The sequence below is a fragment of the Anopheles darlingi genome, chromosome X (assembly GCF_943734745.1).
Source record: "Anopheles darlingi chromosome X, idAnoDarlMG_H_01, whole genome shotgun sequence".
Lineage (NCBI taxonomy): Eukaryota > Metazoa > Arthropoda > Insecta > Diptera > Culicidae > Anopheles > Anopheles darlingi.
Window position 1 is genome coordinate 8,106,826 of NC_064873.1, and position 20,729 is coordinate 8,127,554.

The following is a 20,729-nucleotide window of genomic DNA, read 5'->3' on the forward strand; positions in this document are numbered from 1 at the left end:
GAGTGGAGGAATAAAAACACATACATACATACACACACACACACATGCGCGCGTGCACACAACAGTACACACACAAAAAAAAATTAACGCACAGGTGTACGGGGAGGTAGATGTTAGCCTGATTTGTCCTGTTGTTAGGTATTTATTTACTTTTAATTACCGCTCGAAGCTCGTGTCGCTGAAGCGTTTAACGTCGGCTTTGGATTGCAGACGGAATCGCAAAGAGACGAACTTGTTCGCGACCCACATCTCCACCGTGCCGCGCCGGCTCCGATGATTGATGAATGGAACGTACATCGATGCTGAGTGTCGAGGTCGGATCTTTACGGTGCCATTGAAATTGAGACCGGTCCCAAGACCGGGCCCTTCGGCAGTGCCAAGGACACCCTACCCTTTTTTTTTTTTCGTGCATTCCGCGTTTCTCTTCGTCCGTCGGCCGTCGGGTCGTTTGATTGGGCGATTTACATTTTTGAAGGAAATCGAAACAAAATCGAAGGAATGCAAGCGCGTGGGAGTGAACCGCATTGTGGTGTTTCGGTGTTTGATCGATACTATGAGCATATCATTTCCCAAGGTCAACGATCTGCCTAATGACCCCTTCGGAGTCGGACGATTCACATTGCGATTAACATGCATTTCGTTTAATTACTCACACCCCCGTCGATCGGTCGATTACGGTGCAATTTAGCCCGACGATCTTCACAAGTAATCATCGAGTTAGATCGTAACAGTCATCGGTACAACACCACCCGTCGCCGCCACTGCTTCCCATTCCAAAAAACATATCTGTGCTCGTCAAAAAGTAGGCCAAGACGATCACAGGTGATTATATCGAACGCGGAATCATTAGTAATGAGATGATATAAATGCAAGGTTACAAGGCCACCATAGAGCACATTGCCGCCGCAATCGGCTAATTTGCTCTGTTCGATCGGAATGAGAGGGGAGTACGGTTAAAGTATTAAAAAAAGAGATTCATTTACATGTATTTCAGCGGGCGGATACATGGTCGCACTAAATCTATCTAGACGGCTGGACGGCAACGAGTGAGTAGGAATGTGACGTTACAATACTGTACTCATTAGTGTTGTTCTGCATTCCTTCAAAGGCACATTCTTGGCTTCATCTGTTTCGTTCGCTGAAGGTGGATGCGAGGATGCCAGGTGCTGTTACGATGAAGAATGCAAAACGGTGCGAACAACAAACACGACCATCGCGGATCCCAGCAGCATTAATGAGGAGGTGAGCGCCGCGGGAGCATCACTCTGTAGGTGGTACAAAGATCAACACAAACACCACACGCATTGAGCAAACAGATGAGGATGAGGTGGGAATATTTTCGAATCGACTTACGATGACGTAGTAGTTGCAGCGATCACCCAAGCAGCAAGCAGAGCAGGTCCAGTCCTCGTACCAGATGTGTGTGCAGTAGGGCATGTGCTTGGTCCTGATGCGCTGGCAGATTTCCTTTTTCGCGCACCGTTTCGAAACGTAGAACTGCTTCTGGGCGCCCAACGAGAAGTAGGGTGTGCTACCCCACCTGATCTCGGTGAGGCAGGCATCTTCGCCCTGCTCGCAGATGCGCACCGTATTAAGGCACTTGTCGGTGTTTCCGGTTTGGTTCGAGCAAACGTAGCATTCGTGGGCATTAGCTGGAAAGAGCAAATACAGCGATGTAGCCGGGTACATTTTAGAACAACGGAGCATGCTGCTGCGGAACGGGAAATGGTTTGTTTGGCTTGTTGGCGCCACCCATCAGCGATGACGCACCCAGCCGTGGATCGGTTGGGTGAGATACTTACAGGTACCGATCAGCGCTACGAAAAGCAATAACGAGGCCGCTAGCGCTGAGTAATCCATTGTGAAGAAACCGTTCCCGATTGAATCGTCAAGACTTCGTTAAGCCTAATTTAACCGAAACTACTAAATCGGGCAGGGAAAGGCAATAGTTTACCTAAAACTCTACAGGACAATACCACAAACAAAAGCGTTTACCAGTTTGACAGGTGAGATGCCCCGCCCGCGAGAGTCACACCCTTTTCACAAACAACCCATGTAGCATAACAGGTGGGAACGAAAGGTGTGAACGCTGCCTACCAAGGGTGTTTTAACTACAGGCAGGTGAAGTTATAGCACGAAACGAAACAGTATTTTTCATCGAATTTACACGCTTCGATTGCTCCCAAATTATGGCTAGTATGGGCGATCGAATCGGAAGCCACTTTTCTGGCAGCCATTCATAAAATAGGTGCGCATCTGCGTGCGCTCTCAATTTCAGATTCCCATGTTGCCAGTTGCTCATTTCGCCCGTAGCTCAGTCCGTTCGTAGCTCAGTTGGGTTTTGGTCAGTTGAAAAAGTAGAAAAAAAAACGCTTCGGCTATCTTCGGCAAAGTTAGAGGGAGAGAAAAACTCAACTGCTAATTTGAGAGAGAGAGAGAGAGAGAGAGAGAGAGAGAGAGAGAGAGAGAGAGGTGCGATTGAAGTTCGCCACGTGGGGTGCGCACGTGCTCTTTTTCAAATTTCCACGTTTTCCAAGACCGTTACTGGACGGATCGGACGGAAATTTTGAACTCTTAATCTTTATACTATTTGCCAAGTAGCCCCGTCGGGTTTTTATTAAAAAATGTTGATCCTTTTTTTTTTAAATTATTATATAAAACTCATTTCTTGAGGCAACATCGAAAAAAGCATCACTTTTTCAATTTTTAAAATCTGCCAAAAATTGAAAAATAGGTAAATCTGTAAAATCTCGACGGGACTAGCTGGATAAACTTATATTCTAACAAAAGAATATTGATTTGTATATTTATGATGACCCAGCACGTGGCTACGATAGGCATCGCAAATGGTACATTTTTGCAGACTTGCCTTTCTAGATTGGATGCCATGAACGAAGTTTTGAACTAATTTTCCCCAAAATAGAACCAAATATTCATGAAAAGATGTAGTTTAATATGAGATTATTTTAAAAAAATTAAAGTTGATTGGTTTCTTCACTAAAAATCCTCAAAAATGAACCTTTTTTTCTTACCAACAGACGACATTTTGTAATGCGCGAAAAAGGTGGAGATCACGGAGAGGCCGGTATGAATTAGATGCCGGTGGATCCATCGATACGTTCCATCGAAACCTGTTGCAATTCCGCATAAGCCATTACACATGACACGTGTTGCTTTGTGTAATCCCGATGGAACATCTTTTTTGTTCATCACCGATCCCTCTAATCGTGTCGGAAATGGCTCGATTTCATTCCCTTTAGGTAAATGGTTTATCGTAGCTGCTGGTTCCGTTTTCAACACGCACAACCGCAAGGAACTAATTGGAGCCAACAGCAACCGGGACATCTTTTTTGTGTGAAATCTGCCATTTGCAACGCTTGTTGCGGCTGTTTTTCTGGAGTTTTTTGCGACAGAGGAAATGGCAAGTAACGCTACCCACATTGATGAGAAATATATTTTATGAGTAACCACAACTTTTAAATTACACATACACAATGTTTTTGTGGATTTGAGGGGGGAGGGGAGGGGGCTGGGTTGGGGATCTGAGGCTGATACAGCATAGCGCGCAATTAATACTTTTTTGGTTGGTTGTGAATTTTCCAAGCGATTATGTGGGCGTAGTTGTGGGGAAGGTCGTGCCCGGTCCGGGGGGGCGAACAGGGCTCACAGCAGCAACAGCAGCACTCTAGTGGGCAACCACGTCTAGGCTGGCGCCGGTCTGATGCTGCTGCTGCGGCTGCTGCGGCTGCGGCTGCTGCTGCTGGTTCTCCTCGACGTAGCGAAACGCTTCCCGTATCGTGGGGGTCAACAAAAGTTGTAAATAGTCCGACTGTTCGTCGGGCAGCAGCTTAATCAGCTCGATCGAGGCGACGATCAGCTGCCGTAAGGCGGAGGTTTTGTACGACACATCGCGCTGGATGCTGTGTGCCCGCTGCTGCTCAATTTCCGGCGGTATCACCGACTTCGGCCGTTCCGCCAGCGGTGTCAGCGGTTGCGGTGTGCTGTCCTGTAGTTGTTTGTAGTGCTGCTGCTGCTGCTGCTGCTGCTGTTGGTGCAGGGATTCAAGCTCTTTCGCCTGTTCCTGCTGCCGACCCGCAGTGTCGGCTTTCGGTGTCACCGGCGAGCACTCCTCTTCGATGGCAGTCGCTTGCTGCGCTGATGGCCAGACGTGATGATCACCGTCGTGTCCCGGTTGGTCGCTCGTAGTAGTCAGCGGTGTACCGGCGGCCATATCTCCGCTGCCGGTCTGCCGGTACCGGTGACCGAGGTGTCCCGGTTGCGGTTCGTGCTCGAGATGGTTGATGAAGTGTTCGGCGATCAGCTCCCAGAGGTCGCGCAGTGCTAGCAGATACTGCAGGCAGGTATCGTCACATTTGCCACCGGCACCGACACCGGGCCCGGACCGGAGGACCGGATACGCTGCATCGTAGCGGGCACGGTCCAGCGCTTGCCGCACATCGGCCACATCGAGCTGGTACAGCCGGACGTTGCTGAGATACGTATCGACCAGCACCATGTACTGGATGATCCAGGAGGAGTTCATCTGCTTGTACAGATTGGCGGCGTACTCGATACCGGACACCTTCTGCAGCAGAAACTTGAGCCCCGGCCGGGAATCGAACTCGATCGCGCTGGCCAGAAACTGGCGCAGGGCGCGCAACAGTATCTCCTTGCTGTGCTGGCCCAGCTGGAACGGTGACTTGCTGGCCGTCGACGCACCGGTACCGCGTGGAGCAGCCGATGCCGCCGCCGCTGCCATCGTCGAGGAGGATGAGGAGGACGAAGCGGAGGAGACCGCTTCCGCTCGGCCGCTGCTGGTGTAGAAGCAGGTGTTTAGCTCGCTCGGTACGTTCGATAGCCCGCTCAGCAGTACGTTCGCGATGAGCTGGAGCAGCATCTGGCTGGCTAGCATGCCCACGATCAGGTTCCGGTACGGTATGCGGATGATGTAGCAATCAACCGGCCCGTTGCAACCGTTCACCGGTGGAAGGCTAGAGGAAGAGGAGGACGGGGGCACGGCTTTAGTGGTGTTGGTGGTGCTGCTGCTGTTGCTGCTGCTAGTGTACGATGGCGTCGCTACACCGTCCGGCTGGCACTGTAGTGGGTGCAGCAGGAAGGAGTACGAACGATCCTCCTGCAACCCGTTCGAACCGATACCGGACGTGGTCGGAGCGATACCGCCACTGCCCGTCACGGTACCGGTGGTGCCGGGTGTGCCAACTGTGTTACTGCCACCCCCCTGTTGATTGCTCGCCCGTGTCGCACCAACTACACCACCAGCCGTGCCCTCTCGCTGGCAGTCCATCAGGAAGACCTGCTGCGCTAACGAGTGGATGCGCTGCAGCTCCTCGGTTGTGCTGTCACGCCGTGCCGCAACCTTCACGTTCGCGCAATCCCCGTAGAAGCTGTTCGAGTTGCGATTGAAGGCGAAGATGAGCTGCTTGAGCGGTGCCATCGAGACCGTGCTGGCCCGGTGAATGGCCGACGCAATGATGACCCACTGCTCCTCACCGAACAGATGGCCGGCGGAGAAGAGAATGTGCTTCATGCAGGACACCCCAACCCGGGCGATCGTCTCCTGCGACTGGGCCGAACATTCGATCAGCACCAGCAGCAGCTGCTTGAGGGCGAGCGTACTAGCCGGGCTCGGATGTTGGTGCTGCTGCTGCTGCTGCTGCTGGTGTCGCCGTTCCTGCCGTTGTTGCTGCCCTTTGCCATCGTTGGTTCTGTGGCCCTGTGATTCGCTGCCAATGACGACGCGATGATCGCTGGCGCTGGTGGCCGATGCCGAACAACCGGTCACGGCCCGGGTCAGAAAGTCGACCACCAGATCGGTCGTCATGCAGCAGCAGTGCTTAAAGTTCTTCTCGATCAGTGCCCAGCTCTTCTGGGCCTTGTTGACGTAGCGCAACCAGTCCTGGATCATCGGTATCAGCAGATGGTTCACGCAGTAGAACCCAAACTCGACGCCCGGGCTAACCGGTAGCTGCTTGAAGATCTTAAAGATCGACTGCAGTATCGGTGACTGGTGCGCGATCGGGCAGACGATCAGCGAGTTAGTGAGACCGTCGAGCAGCAGAAACCAAACCTTCAGCACACCGCTCGGCCGATCCAGCTCGTCCAACCGGCGGATCTCGGACTCGCGATCGATGTGCAGCGCCCGGTAGCTGATCCGGCACTGCTCGTCACTCGCGTGCAGATACTCCTGACCGAAGAACGCCAGGTGCTCCATCGAGCTCGGTATGGTGGCATCGATCAGGTGCGTATAGCTAATGCCCTTGATCTTGTAGGTCGAGTGCAGGTTCGGGCACTGTGGCATATGGTACATAAAGTCGAGTATCGTCGCGCACCGCTCGAGAAACTTGAGCGCATCGTACAGGAAATCGCCGGAACGCATCGTCAACCCGCCCAGCTCGTCACCATCGGGGACCACCACCATCGGGCCACCGGTCTGGGGCACTGTCTGACCGAGCGCGCTACTGCCCGTACCCGGTCCACCGCCCGTACCCGAGATCTCCAGGTACGACAGCAGACAGAGAATGCAGTCGAGGCCGGCATTCGCAAACACCAGCATGTTGTCCGTCTCCAGAAACACTCGGAAGATGTCGATGATGTTTGCAAGGTGCACCGGGCGGTTGCGTGCGGTTCGCAGCGTGCCGAATAGGGGGCGCCACCCGGACCGTATCTCGGTCCGGTGTGCCTCGACCACCTCGTACAGACAGGCGACAATCTGGTCCTGTACGTCCGCGTCGCACGTGTCGGCGCTCAGCAGATTTTCGAACGGTTTCAGCAGTGCCTCGTTGAAGTGAAAGTGCGGCAGCTCGGTCTGCTCCACCAGCAGGGCGGTGATGATGTCGTGGATGTACTCGATCGCCCGCTTCGAGATGCTCCGATCCTTGTGACAAGCGGCCTAATGCGAAAAAGATAGAGAGAGGGATTAGAGCTCAGGTGAAGCAACGCGAAGCAGAGTCACTCACATCCATCAGGTGTGGCCCGGTGATGGCCCACACCTTGAGCACATGCAGCAGGGGTCGCGGTCCCCGGAACACCTTCAGCGTCACGTCACCGACGCGGTGCAGCAACAGGGCCAGCGGCAGCGAATCGTTCTTCACCTTCCAGGGCCGGCCAAGCCACCACGACTTACGGCCGCGCTTCTTCACCGAGGCCGCACTCTTGTACAGCTGTTCGCGCGATGCCCGGCACAGGCTCTTGAGGAACTGCTGCAGGGCGGGCAGCGCCAACCGTTCCGCGGCCTCCGCGAACAGCACATCCGCCTGGTGCGACAGCGCGCACAGCATCTTGGCCGTGTCGGCCGGGGACAGGTGGACCGCATCGTTACCCGCGTACGCCTTCAGGATGCTCAGCACGTTCACGTTCGCGTTCGTGCTCGGTGCCTGCAGGAAGCTGTACACATCGATACTGCGAGAGAGAGAGAGAGAGATGATTGCTTTTGTGTTCAACTTTGCCTTTGCAACTTTGCATTTTAGAATGTTTCGCCTTCCGTGTTCTTACAGCTATATCTAAGCTAAATGGAACCGTAGAACCGTTCTCAATGTTTCATTCTGTTCGTTCGGCATCTGTTAATCAAAATCGGTGCGCAATAATTCTAATTTCACACTACAACCACTATTTTCATTGTGTACAAATGGGCAAGTTCCGTCCTTAAAAACTGCAAAATGCGGAAATCGTTCATTTTCTGCTTCCATTTGCGAAAATAGGCGACAGAATCGCATCAAATGCTTACCGCAGCTTCCGGTTAGCATGCTCTTTATGAAACACAGTGCAAAGTGTGGTTTAAGAAATTTAAAAATGGCGATTTTGATGTGACAAACGAAAATCGCGAAAAACCACCAAAAATGTTAGCCAAAACCACCGAATTGCATGCCGTATTGGGCGAAAGGGTTATTAGCGAGCTGTACAAGCAACACTCTATCGATTTGGATCGTGAAATCCGCATAAATCGACCGGAATATCGAAATTGATAAAACAGACCGATTTTGCTCGCTGAAAATGCTCCGCCACACCGCGGAAAACCGGCCAAGAAGACTATACAAGACCTGAATTGGGATCATTTATCGCTTGCGGCTAACTCATCAGACTTGGCTCTATCGAATCAACACTCATTTGCATCGCTGGGACAGCTTACATTCTTACAAAAGTTTGAAAAAATGGACCTGTGATTGGTTTGATACAAAATACCGACTTGTTTTTTTGCGAAGCATCTGTAAATTGCCTAAAAGATAGTAAAAATGTATAGCTAACTATTGCCATTTGTTTGAAAAATAAGAGTTTCTCCATTTTCGCAGAATAAATTTTTTTTTCTGACAAAATAAAGGCGGTTTCATATGCATACACCTGGTATGTTAATGTCTTTTTTTCATTCACATTTCTTTTTTTGAACATTTTTCCACGAATGCTTATCCTTATTCAAGGGTATTATGTAAAAGTTTTCGATCAATCCAAGCAAAACTGGCGAAGATCGGGATTTTTGAAAAAAATATGCTCGCTAGTTTGAATGCGTTTTTCTAAAAACCGAAGCTTTTTCAAATTCAGTGCCCATCGTAGCACTATTGGATCGATCGATTTGAAATTTTGAACACTTATAATCTGTACACTGAATGGTCACAGGTAGTATCGTCGAATTTTCATTAAAATTTTTGATTTATTTTTAAATTATGCAAAACTTGTATTTTAAATTTTGATAAAGTAAATGGATAAATTTATAATCTAACAAAAGAATAATGAATTGTATATTTCCGATCATCTAGAAGATAGCTAAGATGGGCTCCGTAAAAGTTTTGCAGACTCAGCTTTCTAGATTTGATGCCATCAATGTAGTTTTTAAACAAAACATAAAGATGAATTGATTTTTTTACAAATCTGCACAATCTTCCAAAATGAACCTTAGATAGTCGATGTGTAAACAAGTGGATAAATGAGATGATTTGCCGTGTACTGTGCAGGTCATTTCAAGTGATTTGAAAGTAAAAGCTTAAAAGCTTTGCAGCAATATTGCATCAAAGGTAATGAACAAATATTTACAACAAACAAAGCATATCGACAATATTCTGTTCCTTTTTTTGTTGCAGTTATATAATATAGGGCTTTTAAACCCCGTTTGCCTTTGTTTAGGGAAGTTTCAAAGAACAGCACAGTGTAGCAGAGCTCGAACTCATTAATCAATAGCCGGTGGACGGTGAGCAGCATCAAAAACGAAATCGAACGAAAAGAAATGTAAGAAAAGCGAAAGAAAAAGTGTTTTGTTTGTTAAAATATGGGGCCATTGATAAAGATAAACAAAAAACAAAACAAAACAAAAAGCCATATTGCCATTGGAATGGAGTTTGATCCCGGATTGCTGATCAGCACACTACTTACCACGTCTCATCCTCGTCAACCGAGTAGGGGGAAAGGTGTAGTTTGTCGGTGTTGCCGTTGCCACCACCGATCCGTGGTCCGCCGGACGATGCCTCGGATGCATCCTTGCACTGTGTGCCAGCACCGCCGCCGCCGCCGTTGCTGCTGCCGCCGCCGCCGCCACCGCCAGCACCGTTCTGTGAGCTAAACAGATCGTGCTCGAGCTGCGTGACGTGGCGGCAGACGGAGAAGACGGGCAGCCAGCAGTCGGCACTGTGCGAACCGAGCTCCAGCCCCCCGGACAGCACCACGTCCATCGAGAGCGCATGGCTGGCCGGTATCTTGGGGCCGGCGCTCTGGCAAACGTTGCACGCGATCAGGTTGATGATGTTGCCGGCCAGGTGCTGGAGGGCGAGCGCGTTGCTGAGGGTGGCGGCCGCATGCAACCCGTCCAGGCTGAGCGCGTACAGCGTCTCACCCCCCGCTCCACCCCGCCCACCGATCCCCCGCTGGTGGTCCCCCCGGTGTCCCGTCACGCGCAACGTTCGCTTCACGCTCGACAGCTTCACGAGCCGGCCCGGTGCGGGTCCGGTGGCCCGGTGGTGTTGCCCCGGTCCGGCCGCTCCCTGGCCGGCTTCACCCAACCCAGCCGTCAGCACGGTCACCATCGAATCCCAGCAGCAGGTGAGCAGACGGCGAGCGATCTTTTTGGCCGCCTGCTGCTGAGCCGTCCGCTCATCGTTCGGCATCCGCACGACCGACTGGAGCCGCATCCAGTCGGACAGCATCTGCGTCGGTCCGAAACCGCCCGCATCGTACAGCATATCGAGCAGGGCACAGTGGCCACCGTCCGGTTGCTCCAGCACCAGCCCGGGACCGATCGCCCCGAGCGGGTTCGTCGCCAGGATGCACTGGTACAGCTCCCGGAGCCAACCGGCCGACTGGTACACCAGGATGCCCGAGTGCTGCACCGACGTCACGAACTGTTGCTCCGAAAGCGGGATGACGATCCCGCCGGGGCCGGGGCCGGTGCGGCCACCCGGGTGCGATGCCCCGGTCACCGTCCCCGTCACCGTCGCCGACGACGACGCCTCGTAGTGACCGGACTTCATGAGCTGGAGGGCGAGCAGTAGGGCGGAGAAGGTGGCCAAATAGATACCGTCGGCATTGAGCGCGGTAAGACCGTACGGTGGTGCCGAAGGGTGGTGGTCACCCACCGTACCGTCCACCAGCCGGTTAAGACAGTGCTGCTGCTGCTGGCACACTTTCGAGGCGAACTCCTGCATCGCTTCGTCGACCTCGATCGAGGATTTGAGCTTCAGAAGGGCGGGCACGAGCACATTAGTGAGGACGATCGCGAACTCGCGCGCATGCTGCCGATCGCAGTCGGTACCGTCCGGACGGCCCCCACCCGTTGTCGTCGCCGTCGTCGGCGCCGTCGTCGCCCCGGTCGCTGACGAGGACTCTTCGATGTGCGACCACAGCCAGATCGGTTGTTGGCTCGCCCGGGATGACATTTCGTCGCCGGACGAATGGGTCACCTCGTCCTCCGGGCCCTCGGTATCGCCGGAACCGATCGAGCCCACCTCCGGATCGATCGTGTGGTCCCCAGGACCACCACCATTGCCACCATCGCCGTCCGAGTCGGAGGACGATTCGTAGCCGTTCTGGCGCAGCTCGGCCACCGCATCGCGGTACGGTGGTGGTAACCGGCTCATCGACTGGTACGTCAACGGGCCACTGTAGTCCGCATCCGAGAGCCGTGGGTACCGGCGGTTCACCAGCTCCGCGATTCGCTCGCTGACGAGCGTCTCGGCCAGTCCACCGCTCGAGACGAGCACCTGTAGGCTCTCCAGCAGTGCCACGATACACTCGACCGCCGAGCAGAGCGCACCGTACACGGAGGTGCTACCGTTGTGCCACGCTGCCGCACACTCCTCCATCGCATCGATCACGCTAGCTCACAAGAGAGAGAGAGAGAGAGAGAGAGAGAGAGAGAGAGAGAGAGAGAGAGAGAGAGAGAGAGAAGAAAAAGCAGAGTGAGTTAAAAATGTTGTTCATCAGAACTACAGCGAAAACAGCTCATTTTTTCTCGATCTGGCACTCGACTAAAGCGCCTGAAAAGGCTTATTTTTGACGATTTTTTGTGCAGAAACCATTCAACTTCATATGTTCAAGTGAGTATCATATTAAACGTCAACTTTTCAAGAATATTTGGTTCTATTTTGGGGAAGATTTGATCAAAACTACGTTCATGGCATGCGATCTTGAAAGGCAGCTTTGCAAAAATGTACGTTTTTGTGGTGCCCATCGTAGCCACGTGCCGGGTCATCAGAAATGTACAAATAAATATTCTTTTGATAGATTATAAGTTTATCCAGGTAGCCCCGTCGAGTTTTTGTTAAATTTCTCATTTTTCGATTTTTGGCAGATTTTTGAAGTTGAAAAAGTTATGCTTTTTTCCGGCGTTGCCTCAAAAAACGACAATTTACATTATTAAAAAAGTTATTTAAAAAAAAAGTATTTTCATAAAAACTTGACGGGGCTACCTGGCAAACAGTGTACAGATTATGTGTTCAAAATTTCAAATCGATCAGTCCAGCAGTTTTCATGCTACGATGGGCACCAACTTTGAAAACTTTCGGTTTTGGGAAACGCGATTCAAAGCCGCGAGATGCATTGAGCCTTGTATCGAACGTTGATTTTCAAAAATCAATATCTTTGTCAGTTTTGTTTCGATTGATCCCAAAATTTTACACAATACTCTTGAAAGAATAAGCACTCGTAATCAAATTAAAAAGGTAAATGCGAAGAAATAAAATAAAATATCCAAGCTCCTCTCTAAAAGACGTATGTAATTGAAATTTAACAGTTTAAGTATAATTTTAGCTTAAGGAGCCAAACAACCCCAAATGGGTTATTTCAAAATGATAGCCTCAGTAAGGATTTTAAACATAAATCTGTCTAGCTCGGCAGAAAGCATCTAAAATCTAAGACGTTTTAGCAATCAATACTTCTTCTAGTATTGTTTAATACCACAAGGATGAGTTTTGGTATTTTTATCAGGCCTTTTCGTAGATGGAAACCTTTAAAGCATGGTTGATGGACTCTTCAAGCGACTGTATGATCCCCACATGGTTTAATCTGGCGAACTGTAATGATAGTAACTAATTTCAACTTTTGTCATTGGACATTAAGCTATAATAGAGTGCCAGAAGGTTATTACGATTAAGTGGAGTTCACCAAGAATGTTATCTTACTACTATTCGATTTAGTCTTGAAGGAAATCACCCCCATAAAAAAATACTCATAGCATGCGCAGCGCAGAATGATTGCGACATCATATCCAAAAATGAAATCGCTAGAAAGTTTCAACTGAAGAGTCGAAATGTTTACCAGGAGTAAGTAATACAACATCTGAAACATCTGAAAGATGTTTCATCACAACAGAACCTTCTTCAATCGATACCAAACCAGCAAATATACAAAACGCTTCATCATAATAACTTTCACTGTTACAATCATCCCCATCATTCGAGTATCTTCCTTTTTGATAGAAAAAGTTGCGCTTCAACAGTCTTCCCTTACAATGTTAGGAAGGGTAAAAGCCACCTTTGCTGGATAATGATTTGGCTCACGAATCGAATGCAAGAGCGCTATTGTTTTTTTTTTGTGCGAAACAGAGTGTTTCCTATTAGCGCTTGTGAATGTTGCTATTGGATGTCTCCGGTTCCGAGGGGTTCTTGTCTTCGTTTCCGGTTTATTGAGCGAGCTCTTGACATCCATCGTCTGCTGCGACCACAACGTTTGCAGTATTTTTTGGCGGGGCTCTTTATTCGACCGCAAAATGTTCGACTCGCTGTCATGATGCAACGTTGGTCCGTTTTCTTAATTGTGGACCTGGTGTTAGTGATACTTACAGCCGGAACAGCGCCATATCGTCGCTGCTGCTCTGCGATTTATCCGGATAGAGGATGATGGCGAGATCGATGAGCCGCTCGGGGGATTTAAAGATTTCGCGCGCATACCGAAGCGGCTCGGTCCGGTTGGCCGGTATCGGCAGCAGCAGCATCCGATGGAACAGCGCCTCCAGCATCGGCCGCAGGCTACCCTGAGCGCCGGCGATCCGCAGCAACTGGATGCTGGTCAGATAGATGCAGCGGGCCTGCGGTCCGTCCAGGCCCGGGCGCGTGAAGAACCCTCGGTTTTCGCTCTCGATCAGATGGATCGCATCCCTGCAAACGAACCGAGTGGTGTGTGTGTGTGTCAGTGAAGTGTGTGTGTGAAAACCGGGGCCGCGACCCCTCTGGATCTGGTCCCCCACCCACCTGTACGTGAACTTCTTGTCCTTGTTGACCCGCCCCGGTGACCCCATGGTGGCGGCCAACGTCGGGCAAAACTTTTGCCAAAGGAAGGCGGTAAAGTGCGGGTTGGCGTGCACGTCGGCCGGCAGCGACACGACGAGCGTCAGGATGCACTCCATCAGGTAGAGCGAGGAGTTGGAGCAACCACCGTTCCCGCCCGTCCCGCCACCGAGCGTCGCGTCGTGACAGGTGATGGCGGCGACGGCGGCTGCGGCGGCCGATCGGTGGTTACCGTTGGCGGTGGCCGCCGCTGCTGCTGCAGCCGCCGTAGCCGCGGCTGCCGTGGCCGCAGCCGACGGTTCGACGAGCCGGCTGCAGAGCCACTGCATTACCGGGATGACCTCGTTGTAGACGGCGGCCGCCATACCGAGGCTGATGATGCCGGTCGGATCGAGCCGGACGATCTCCTCCGCCTCGTCCTTGAGGAAGGCGCAGAAGGTGCGCAAACACTGGCTACCGGCGGCGAGCGACGCGGCTCGGACCGCCCGGGAACCGTTCTCCCAGCACTCGCCACACCGGGACAGTACCTCGATCAGGAGCCGCCCGTTGAGGGTGCAGGTCGGGGAGCAGGCCATCGCGAGTATCAACCGCAGCACGTTCACCACCGTGTCCTCGGTGTTGGCGACCGTCGAGAGGCTCGAGGTGGCCCGCAGCAACTGGGCCGGCAACCACAGCGAATCGTCCTCCGGCTCTAACCCGGCAAAGAACCGCTCATCCCGTATGATGCGCTAAAACAGAGAGAGAGAGGAGAGTGAGAGAGTGCGAGAGAGAATCGCGTGTGAGGTTGTGGTTGCGCCCCCCTTACATGCAGACCGTTCAGGCCGTAGGTGATGAACTTTGGGCGCTTCGTCTCGAGTGCCATCTGGAGCGCGGTGAAGCAGACCGACCGCAGCTCGTACGATGGATCCCGGTGCAGTCCGTGCTGCCGGGATAGCTTCTCTGTACCAAAGACAAATGACAAGTGGCCCGTGAGACACGAGAGACGAGACCAGACCAGACTCGGGGTACTATACCGTGTGCGATCTGGGCGGCCTGCTTGAGGTTCTGCAGCTTACTACCGGTCGCTTCCTTCACTATCGACGCCAGTAGTTCCTCCATTTTTGCGCCGATGACGCCAACGACGGCGACGACGACGACAATGACTCCTTAGTAGTATGTCTATATATGTGTGTGTGTGTGTGTCCGTGTACAGAACGAGATAAAACAGAAGGGAAGGTTAGAAGGATTCCGTGCCACTACTTTGACTCTCTCTCTTCGCTTGTCTCTGGACTTACAGCTGTGTGTGAGCTCTACGGTGTTCAACTACTTTGGGAGATGGAAATCGAAGGAATGGGTTGGCAGCGGAAGGGGGGTTGATATTTTGGAGCAAATCAGAGCACTACACAAACTAAGCACTACTACAGCGCTACTGCTACTGGCAAACACTGTGCCAGTGTCGGATCGTCATTGGAGGTGCAGTGTTGTCCAACGCCTGGAGCCTGTTTCCACGGTAGAACAAAGCTATTAGAGGTCCCTTTTTTTTCACGGAACGAAAGACAGTGCAGCCCCCCCTTTTTCAGCTGCCCAGCTTCCCTCTTTCTCTCTTTTGCTGGATGCGGCTCCCACAGACGTTCATTTTATCCATCATACCACGCGACTTTACATTTCCTCGAGTCCCGTTCCCCTTTCGTGTGTGTGTGTGTGTGGTAGAACACAACAGAAACCGAGGGTTTTCTTGGGCAATTGCCCTACAGACGGTCCGACGGCACCGAGGAGTGGCTACCGTGGGCGTCTTCTTGCATCTCGAACGCGAACACTAACCCGATCCGAATTTTGTCAACATTTGAGCATGAAGATAAAATGAACGTCCAGATCCAGACTACACTACGGCACACACACAACAAAAGCGCGCCACAGAACCCGGAATAGGGGAATAGGCCAGAAGCGGGGGTGTGCTGGATGGTTACCATACCCCCGCCCCGCGATATCTGACTCCTCTTCCCCTCCGCCCCCTTCCGCCCTTACATGCAAACGCTTATCGACAATTGATTGATGCCGGGACTGCTGCTGCTGCTGCTGTTGGTGCTAGGCCTGCATATCGCAGCCCTCGGTCGGTGTGAGGTGTCTGCTGTGGCCACCAGATGGTCTCACGGGCACGGACTCCTCGCGATCCGCTGCAGCTGCAGGACCTACGTTAACCTCGAACGCTCGCCAGCTGCACGCCACACGTATGGCGCATGTCCCGCACTGTCTGTCCAGCGAAACAAAGCGTAAAATCGATAAGGAAACCACTGTTCCACACACACACACGCACAAACACACCCCGTTCCTGACGCGCGGAGTTTCAGAGGGAGTGGTTAGGGGAGGGCCTTCTCCCCCCCATTCCCAATCTTATGCTAATCCTCCATATGGCTCGCTAGATGGACCCTTTCCTGGGAGCAGTCCTGGGGTCAGTCTGGTCGGCGGGATCCGACGCCCAACCTGCGCCCCGATGGATGAACCGAACGTTTAGCAAAGCGGTTACTCACACTTCAATGCACCGCGGCAGGGCACCGGAACAGGTAGGTAGGTGCACACATTCTGTAGAGCTGTAGGCAGGCAAGCCGGGTGCCGCAGTCGCTTTGGCGGAAGCTGCCAGGAACCATTCAAGCTTTGGAATTCCCAAACCGTACCCTAACACCTTGGACAACGCGTCGCCGGTTTTTTCCCCCCGGCAGTGCACGCCTGGACTGCCTCGGTCTGAAATTCCCTGAACTGCAAATCTGTGTTGTTTGTTGTACTACTACCACCACGCAATCTACACTGTGTTATTCTTTCTATGCACAATTCACCGTCGTCTCACCCGTCTTTCGTGACGCCTGCCGAGCGTATGGAGGGGTGCTCTGCTTTCTTTCCGTGATTCTGTGGCAGTGAAACACACACACACACGCGCGCGCTACAGGCAGACAGATTCACGCGGCTGCGCGTACAACGCGCCATTGTTGCGGCCATCATGGGTGCAGCAGCAGCAGCAGCAGCAGCAGCAGCTGTCAAACGCGTTGCTATAAACGTCACCGTCACCGTTACTATTATGATGCCGGTGTCCACCGTCCGTCCTGTCCGTCCGTCTGTCCGTCTCCACCAGTGTCTCCAGCTGGTGCTGCTGCTCCCTTTGGATGCCTTGGATGGCTTGGATACTGCATTTGCTGCATGTTGTGTTGTCGTGTGCTTAAAGCACTGGACACAGGCGCGATGATTGATTGTTCGACTTCCATCTTCCTGTTTCGCGTTTACAGCAGCTCTCTCTCTCTCTCTCTCTCTCTCTCTCTCTCTCTTTCTCTCTCTCTTTCTCTCTCTCTCTCTCTCTCTTTCTCTGTTATCCTGCGCCACGTCTAGTTCTTAAGATCGTATCTTAAGTTTTTCAGATTCTGTGTTCAGGCCATACACTTTCTACATTCAATAAACAAATACTTGGAAATACATTCAATCAACAAATACTGGGAGCCGTTTGAGAGTCTCTCCCTAGAAACCTGACAGTAGGCCTTGCAGTGTGTGCAGTTGAACCAGGTGCCAGGACATTGACATTATTTATCACTGCTCCGCTGCTACTGCTTCCCGTAAGCCGTAGCCGTAGAGCTTGTGCTGTTCTCTACTACAGAGAGTACAGTACAAAAAAAAAACAGTGACTGACGCATCGACGGAAATCAGAAATAAACCAAAACCAAATGCCAAAAATCCAAGTACAGTAAAGTCTGACGATAAGTAGTGGGATTTTGTCGTGATTTTGCGTGCAGTACGTGCGAGCGCGGGACGCGTTCTGTACGTCCGTCCGCGAGCAGTTGTAAAGAAATACATTCCAATGTACCAGTAATCCACCCAACTTCCAGCACTTCCCCGCCCCCCTCCAATGTCCTTTTCTGCTTGCGATATATAGGGCATCCGTGGCCAATCCGCTCAATCGCAGTAAGCCATCGTAGCCAAGTAGTAGTCTTTCTCTCTCTCTCTCTCTCTCTCTCGTGTTCGTTTTGCGCTCCAATTTTCCGTTTGCCTCTCTCTCTTCCTCGCTCTCTCTCTCTCTCTCTCTCTCTCTCTTTCCCTCTCTCTCTGCCTCTCTCTATCTCTCTCTCAAACGTTCCGTGTGACGAAGAAATCGATACGCGACTGCCTCAAAATCGAGAGCGAACATCATCGAGAGGAGCAAACCTAGTAGCAAACCTAGTTCGCTAGTCCGCTGCTTGAGCCTTCGAAGAGGGAAGGCTCTACAGTTGGTAGAGCACGCACCAGCACCAGCACGCGCACGCAGTCCTTTGCTCCAGCCTGCGGAGGGGTTCGCTTTGGTTTATCGTGTGTTGATCGTCGCGAGCGCGAGCCTCGTCCCGACAGTAGCGCAGCGTGTGTCGTCGGAGACGGAAACGGTAGCCTTTCCAGCCCCTTTGGACCACGGTACCCGAGGACCGAGAGTACTAGAGTACAACAACAACAACAACAACACCAACAACAGAGCAGGCAACAGTAGCCACAGAATCGTTCCCAGACCAGTGTCCAGCAAGCAGTCCAGTGTTGTTGGGCTTGTTTTTGTACGCGCGCGTGGTGTGTGTGTGTGTGTGGCGTTTGCGGGTGGCCCAGGTGTGCGAAAAAAAAACAGGGAACGGGGGGAAGGGCGGAGAGGGCATTCAGGGATGGTAGTGCTCCGGATTTCTCCGGAACGGAACGGATATCGTTCGCAGCGCAGCGCAACAATTGGCTCAGCAGCTCTCGGTGCTGGGTGTTGGTTGGTTGGGTGGGTGGGCTGATGATGAGCCTCCTCTCCTTACCCTCATCTCGCCATACCCCATTCCCTCCCTCCCCCCATTGCATCTTGCGCGATTCACTCGCACAATCAAAAGTGCCAACAAGGACACAGAATCAATCAACCACAATTCGGTCGCTTGGGGTCCTGCACGGAGAGGAACGGTGTACGAGGGGTGGAAAGGGGAGGAGGGGGGGGGGGGGTTAGTGACACCAGGGTCCCACTCCGGAAACCAGTGCATGCAGCGGGGGAGAGAGAGGGGAAAGGGGATTAGTGGGATTTGGATTCTTGGTTCTTGGTCCTCCGGCAGGAAGGGTAAGGGAGGGGGAGGGGGGGGGGGTGAAGTGGCTACGTAAGAGGCGAGACGAGTAGCTGGGAAGGATTATGTAACACTCCCCGAAACCGACTCCTCACTGGCATCTCCGAGTTTGTGTGTGTGTGTGTGTTTGTATTTGTGCTTTTTGGTTCGATTGGTTTGTGTGTGCATGCCGTTTGCACCCCCCTTGCTCTTCCAGCATTCCAGCCACGGCGCGGGATTCCGGTGGTAGTAGAGTATCTGCACCCCGCAAACAGCCCCGTTCCCACACAACACACAGACACACACACACACACACAAACTGCACCGTATCACCACCATCATTCCGATTGTCCCATGCCAGGCCCCAGTGCCAGGGGCGTTGGTATGTTTGACGAGGCATCACGAGGTGTCGTGTGCATGTGTGTGTGTGCAAGTGTGTGTGCGTGTGTGTATGTATGTCATGTGCGTCCGAGTCGCTTTTGGATTTGCAGCGCTCCGGAAAACCGGAAGACCATCCGTCGTCGTCATCCGGGCGCCTCGCGCTGCTATCTCCTCACACTTTCCTCGCGCAGACACCATTATCATGCCTTTGCGATCAGTCTTACTCGTCCTTCTGTCTTGCCATTGCCTGCCTTTCTGCCTGTTGACTGTTCTGTTCTTACATTGTTCCGTTCCCATTCCCAGTGTACTAGTGGAAGGGGAAGGGCTGTTAGGGGGTAAAGGGGAGAAGTGGCTTCGGTGGGACGAGAATGGGTAAAGAGACAGAGGGGAAGGGGCGGGTATCGGGTATCGTAACTCATTATTTGCACATTAATATCTACACAGAAAATCTACAGCGTGTATCTTTTTTTTTTATATTCGCCTATTGTATCACCTTCAGCACCTATCAGCACCTATCAGCACCAGCACCACCACCACCACCACCACCACCATCATCGCCGAACGATTGCCCGGTTCAGGCCCCGGCTCCGGCCCGGTCTGACACACATACACACACACACACACACACACACCCTTACGCACGACCAGCGCACGCGACAGATAAACAACGGGCACTGTACTGTAGCAGCACGCCATGCACGATACTCCTGCACCCACACCAGCAACCAGTACCACCTGAAACCCCGAACCCCAAGGCGGAGTACCGCATCGCAGGTGACTCCCCCACCCCCGCGATCCATCCCGGTAGGGGTGAGAGAGAGAAAGGAGAGAGCCGGGGGCGTACACACACACACACCCCCGATACCGAGAGTGTTAAAGGAGGCACTCCAAACCTTGCGGTTTCGCTTTGTCTCCTAACCCCCGCCCCTGCCCCCACCACCAAAATCCCCCTATCCCGCTTTAAACACCACATCTCCTCATCCTCATCCCCCCTGATCCCTTTCCGGTGTTTCCGGTTTCGGGCGCGGCGCCCGCTCGGCAATGGCCAACACTGCCCATCTCTTCCGCAGACAGAGCTCCCGGGATCTGCTGCAGCAGGCGACCGTCCGTAGCTTGGATGAGCTCGAGCTAAGGGTAAGCATGAGGAGGAGAAGGTGATGGAGCGCGATTCGTTAACCCGTCCTGGGGGGGGTCTGCTTTTGTTTTTCTAGGAGTTACGCAGCCGGCTGGTACGTGCCGAGAATGGTGCCTCCCACCGCAATGCACCACCGACGGTGTACGGTGCCACGAACCAGGCGTTCATCAGCGACGATGAACCACCGATGGCGCAGATACTGGACATCGGTCCTTCACCGTCGCAGGCACCGACTGCTACTGCTGCTACCGCCCGGAAGCTCGCGATGCAGGCTTCGATCGTGGAACCGGCCGCGGCCATCGTGGAGAAGCCGGAGGATGAGCGCGAAAGCTGGGACAGCAAGTGGACGTTCCTGTTGGCGACGATCGGGTATTAGCACAGGGGAAATGTTCTGCCTCATGTTCATCGCTCCATCGCGCTGCTTCTCATCTTCTCCTCCCTCTCTCG

The 20,729-nt window shown here is 52.5% G+C and overlaps 3 protein-coding genes across 6 annotated transcripts in view; 1 reads left to right on the forward strand and 2 right to left on the reverse strand.

The window, feature by feature from the left end:
• Positions 1 to 953: 953 nt before the first annotated feature.
• Positions 954 to 2,015, reverse strand: LOC125957815 (uncharacterized). The gene is made up of 3 exons (XM_049690800.1): positions 1,803 to 2,015; positions 1,354 to 1,652; positions 954 to 1,265 (listed from the first exon to the last, which is right to left on the reverse strand). The coding sequence occupies exons 1-3, from the start codon at positions 1,858 to 1,860 to the stop codon at positions 1,170 to 1,172; spliced, it is 453 nt and encodes a 150-aa protein (XP_049546757.1). The 5' UTR covers positions 1,861 to 2,015; the 3' UTR covers positions 954 to 1,169.
• A 1,503-nt stretch (positions 2,016 to 3,518) lies between these two features.
• Positions 3,519 to 16,540, reverse strand: LOC125957460 (brefeldin A-inhibited guanine nucleotide-exchange protein 3). 2 transcript variants are annotated; one of them, XM_049690181.1, is made up of 8 exons: positions 16,229 to 16,540; positions 14,735 to 14,879; positions 14,527 to 14,660; positions 13,686 to 14,449; positions 13,278 to 13,592; positions 9,379 to 11,313; positions 6,978 to 7,419; positions 3,519 to 6,910 (listed from the first exon to the last, which is right to left on the reverse strand). In XM_049690181.1, the coding sequence occupies exons 2-8, from the start codon at positions 14,817 to 14,819 to the stop codon at positions 3,686 to 3,688; spliced, it is 6,900 nt and encodes a 2,299-aa protein (XP_049546138.1). In that variant the 5' UTR covers positions 14,820 to 14,879; positions 16,229 to 16,540; the 3' UTR covers positions 3,519 to 3,685. The 2 variants fall into 2 exon arrangements, with proteins under 2 accessions (XP_049546138.1, XP_049546129.1); XM_049690172.1 differs by lacking the exon at positions 16,229 to 16,540 and adding an exon at positions 14,996 to 15,189.
• Positions 16,541 to 17,145: 605 nt separating this feature from the next.
• The window catches only part of LOC125957557 (sodium-dependent neutral amino acid transporter B(0)AT3), a 6,802-nt gene continuing 3,218 nt past the window's right edge, over positions 17,146 to 20,729 (forward strand). The window contains exons 1-3 of one of the 3 annotated variants that reach the window (XM_049690364.1): positions 17,146 to 17,246; positions 19,647 to 20,281; positions 20,359 to 20,651. In XM_049690364.1, the coding sequence (XP_049546321.1) occupies positions 20,189 to 20,281; positions 20,359 to 20,651 (386 nt within the window). In that variant the 5' untranslated portion in view covers positions 17,146 to 17,246; positions 19,647 to 20,188. Of the gene's footprint in view, positions 17,247 to 17,889; positions 18,306 to 19,646; positions 20,282 to 20,358; positions 20,652 to 20,729 lie in introns of those variants that run through there. The other 2 variants (XM_049690348.1, XM_049690356.1) reach the window with 2 other exon arrangements.

Bases quoted from the DNA above. Each gene is read 5' to 3' on its own strand.
- LOC125957460 (XM_049690181.1), bottom strand. From the start codon at position 14,819: ATGGAGGAACTACTGGCGTCGATAGTGAAGGAAGCGACCGGTAGTAAG. The intron at 11,314-13,277 runs GTAAGTATCACT...CTTGTGAGCTAG, and splicing joins GATATGGCGCTGTTCCGGCT to CGTGATCGATGCGATGGAGG. The intron at 7,420-9,378 runs GTAAGTAGTGTG...TCTCTCTCGCAG, and splicing joins GTTGACGAGGATGAGACGTG to TATCGATGTGTACAGCTTCC.
- LOC125957815 (XM_049690800.1), bottom strand. From the start codon at position 1,860: ATGGATTACTCAGCGCTAGCGGCCTCGTTATTGCTTTTCGTAGCGCTG. The intron at 1,653-1,802 runs GTAAGTATCTCA...TGCTCTTTCCAG, and splicing joins CGTAGCGCTGATCGGTACCT to CTAATGCCCACGAATGCTAC. The intron at 1,266-1,353 runs GTAAGTCGATTC...TACCACCTACAG, and splicing joins GCTGCAACTACTACGTCATC to AGTGATGCTCCCGCGGCGCT.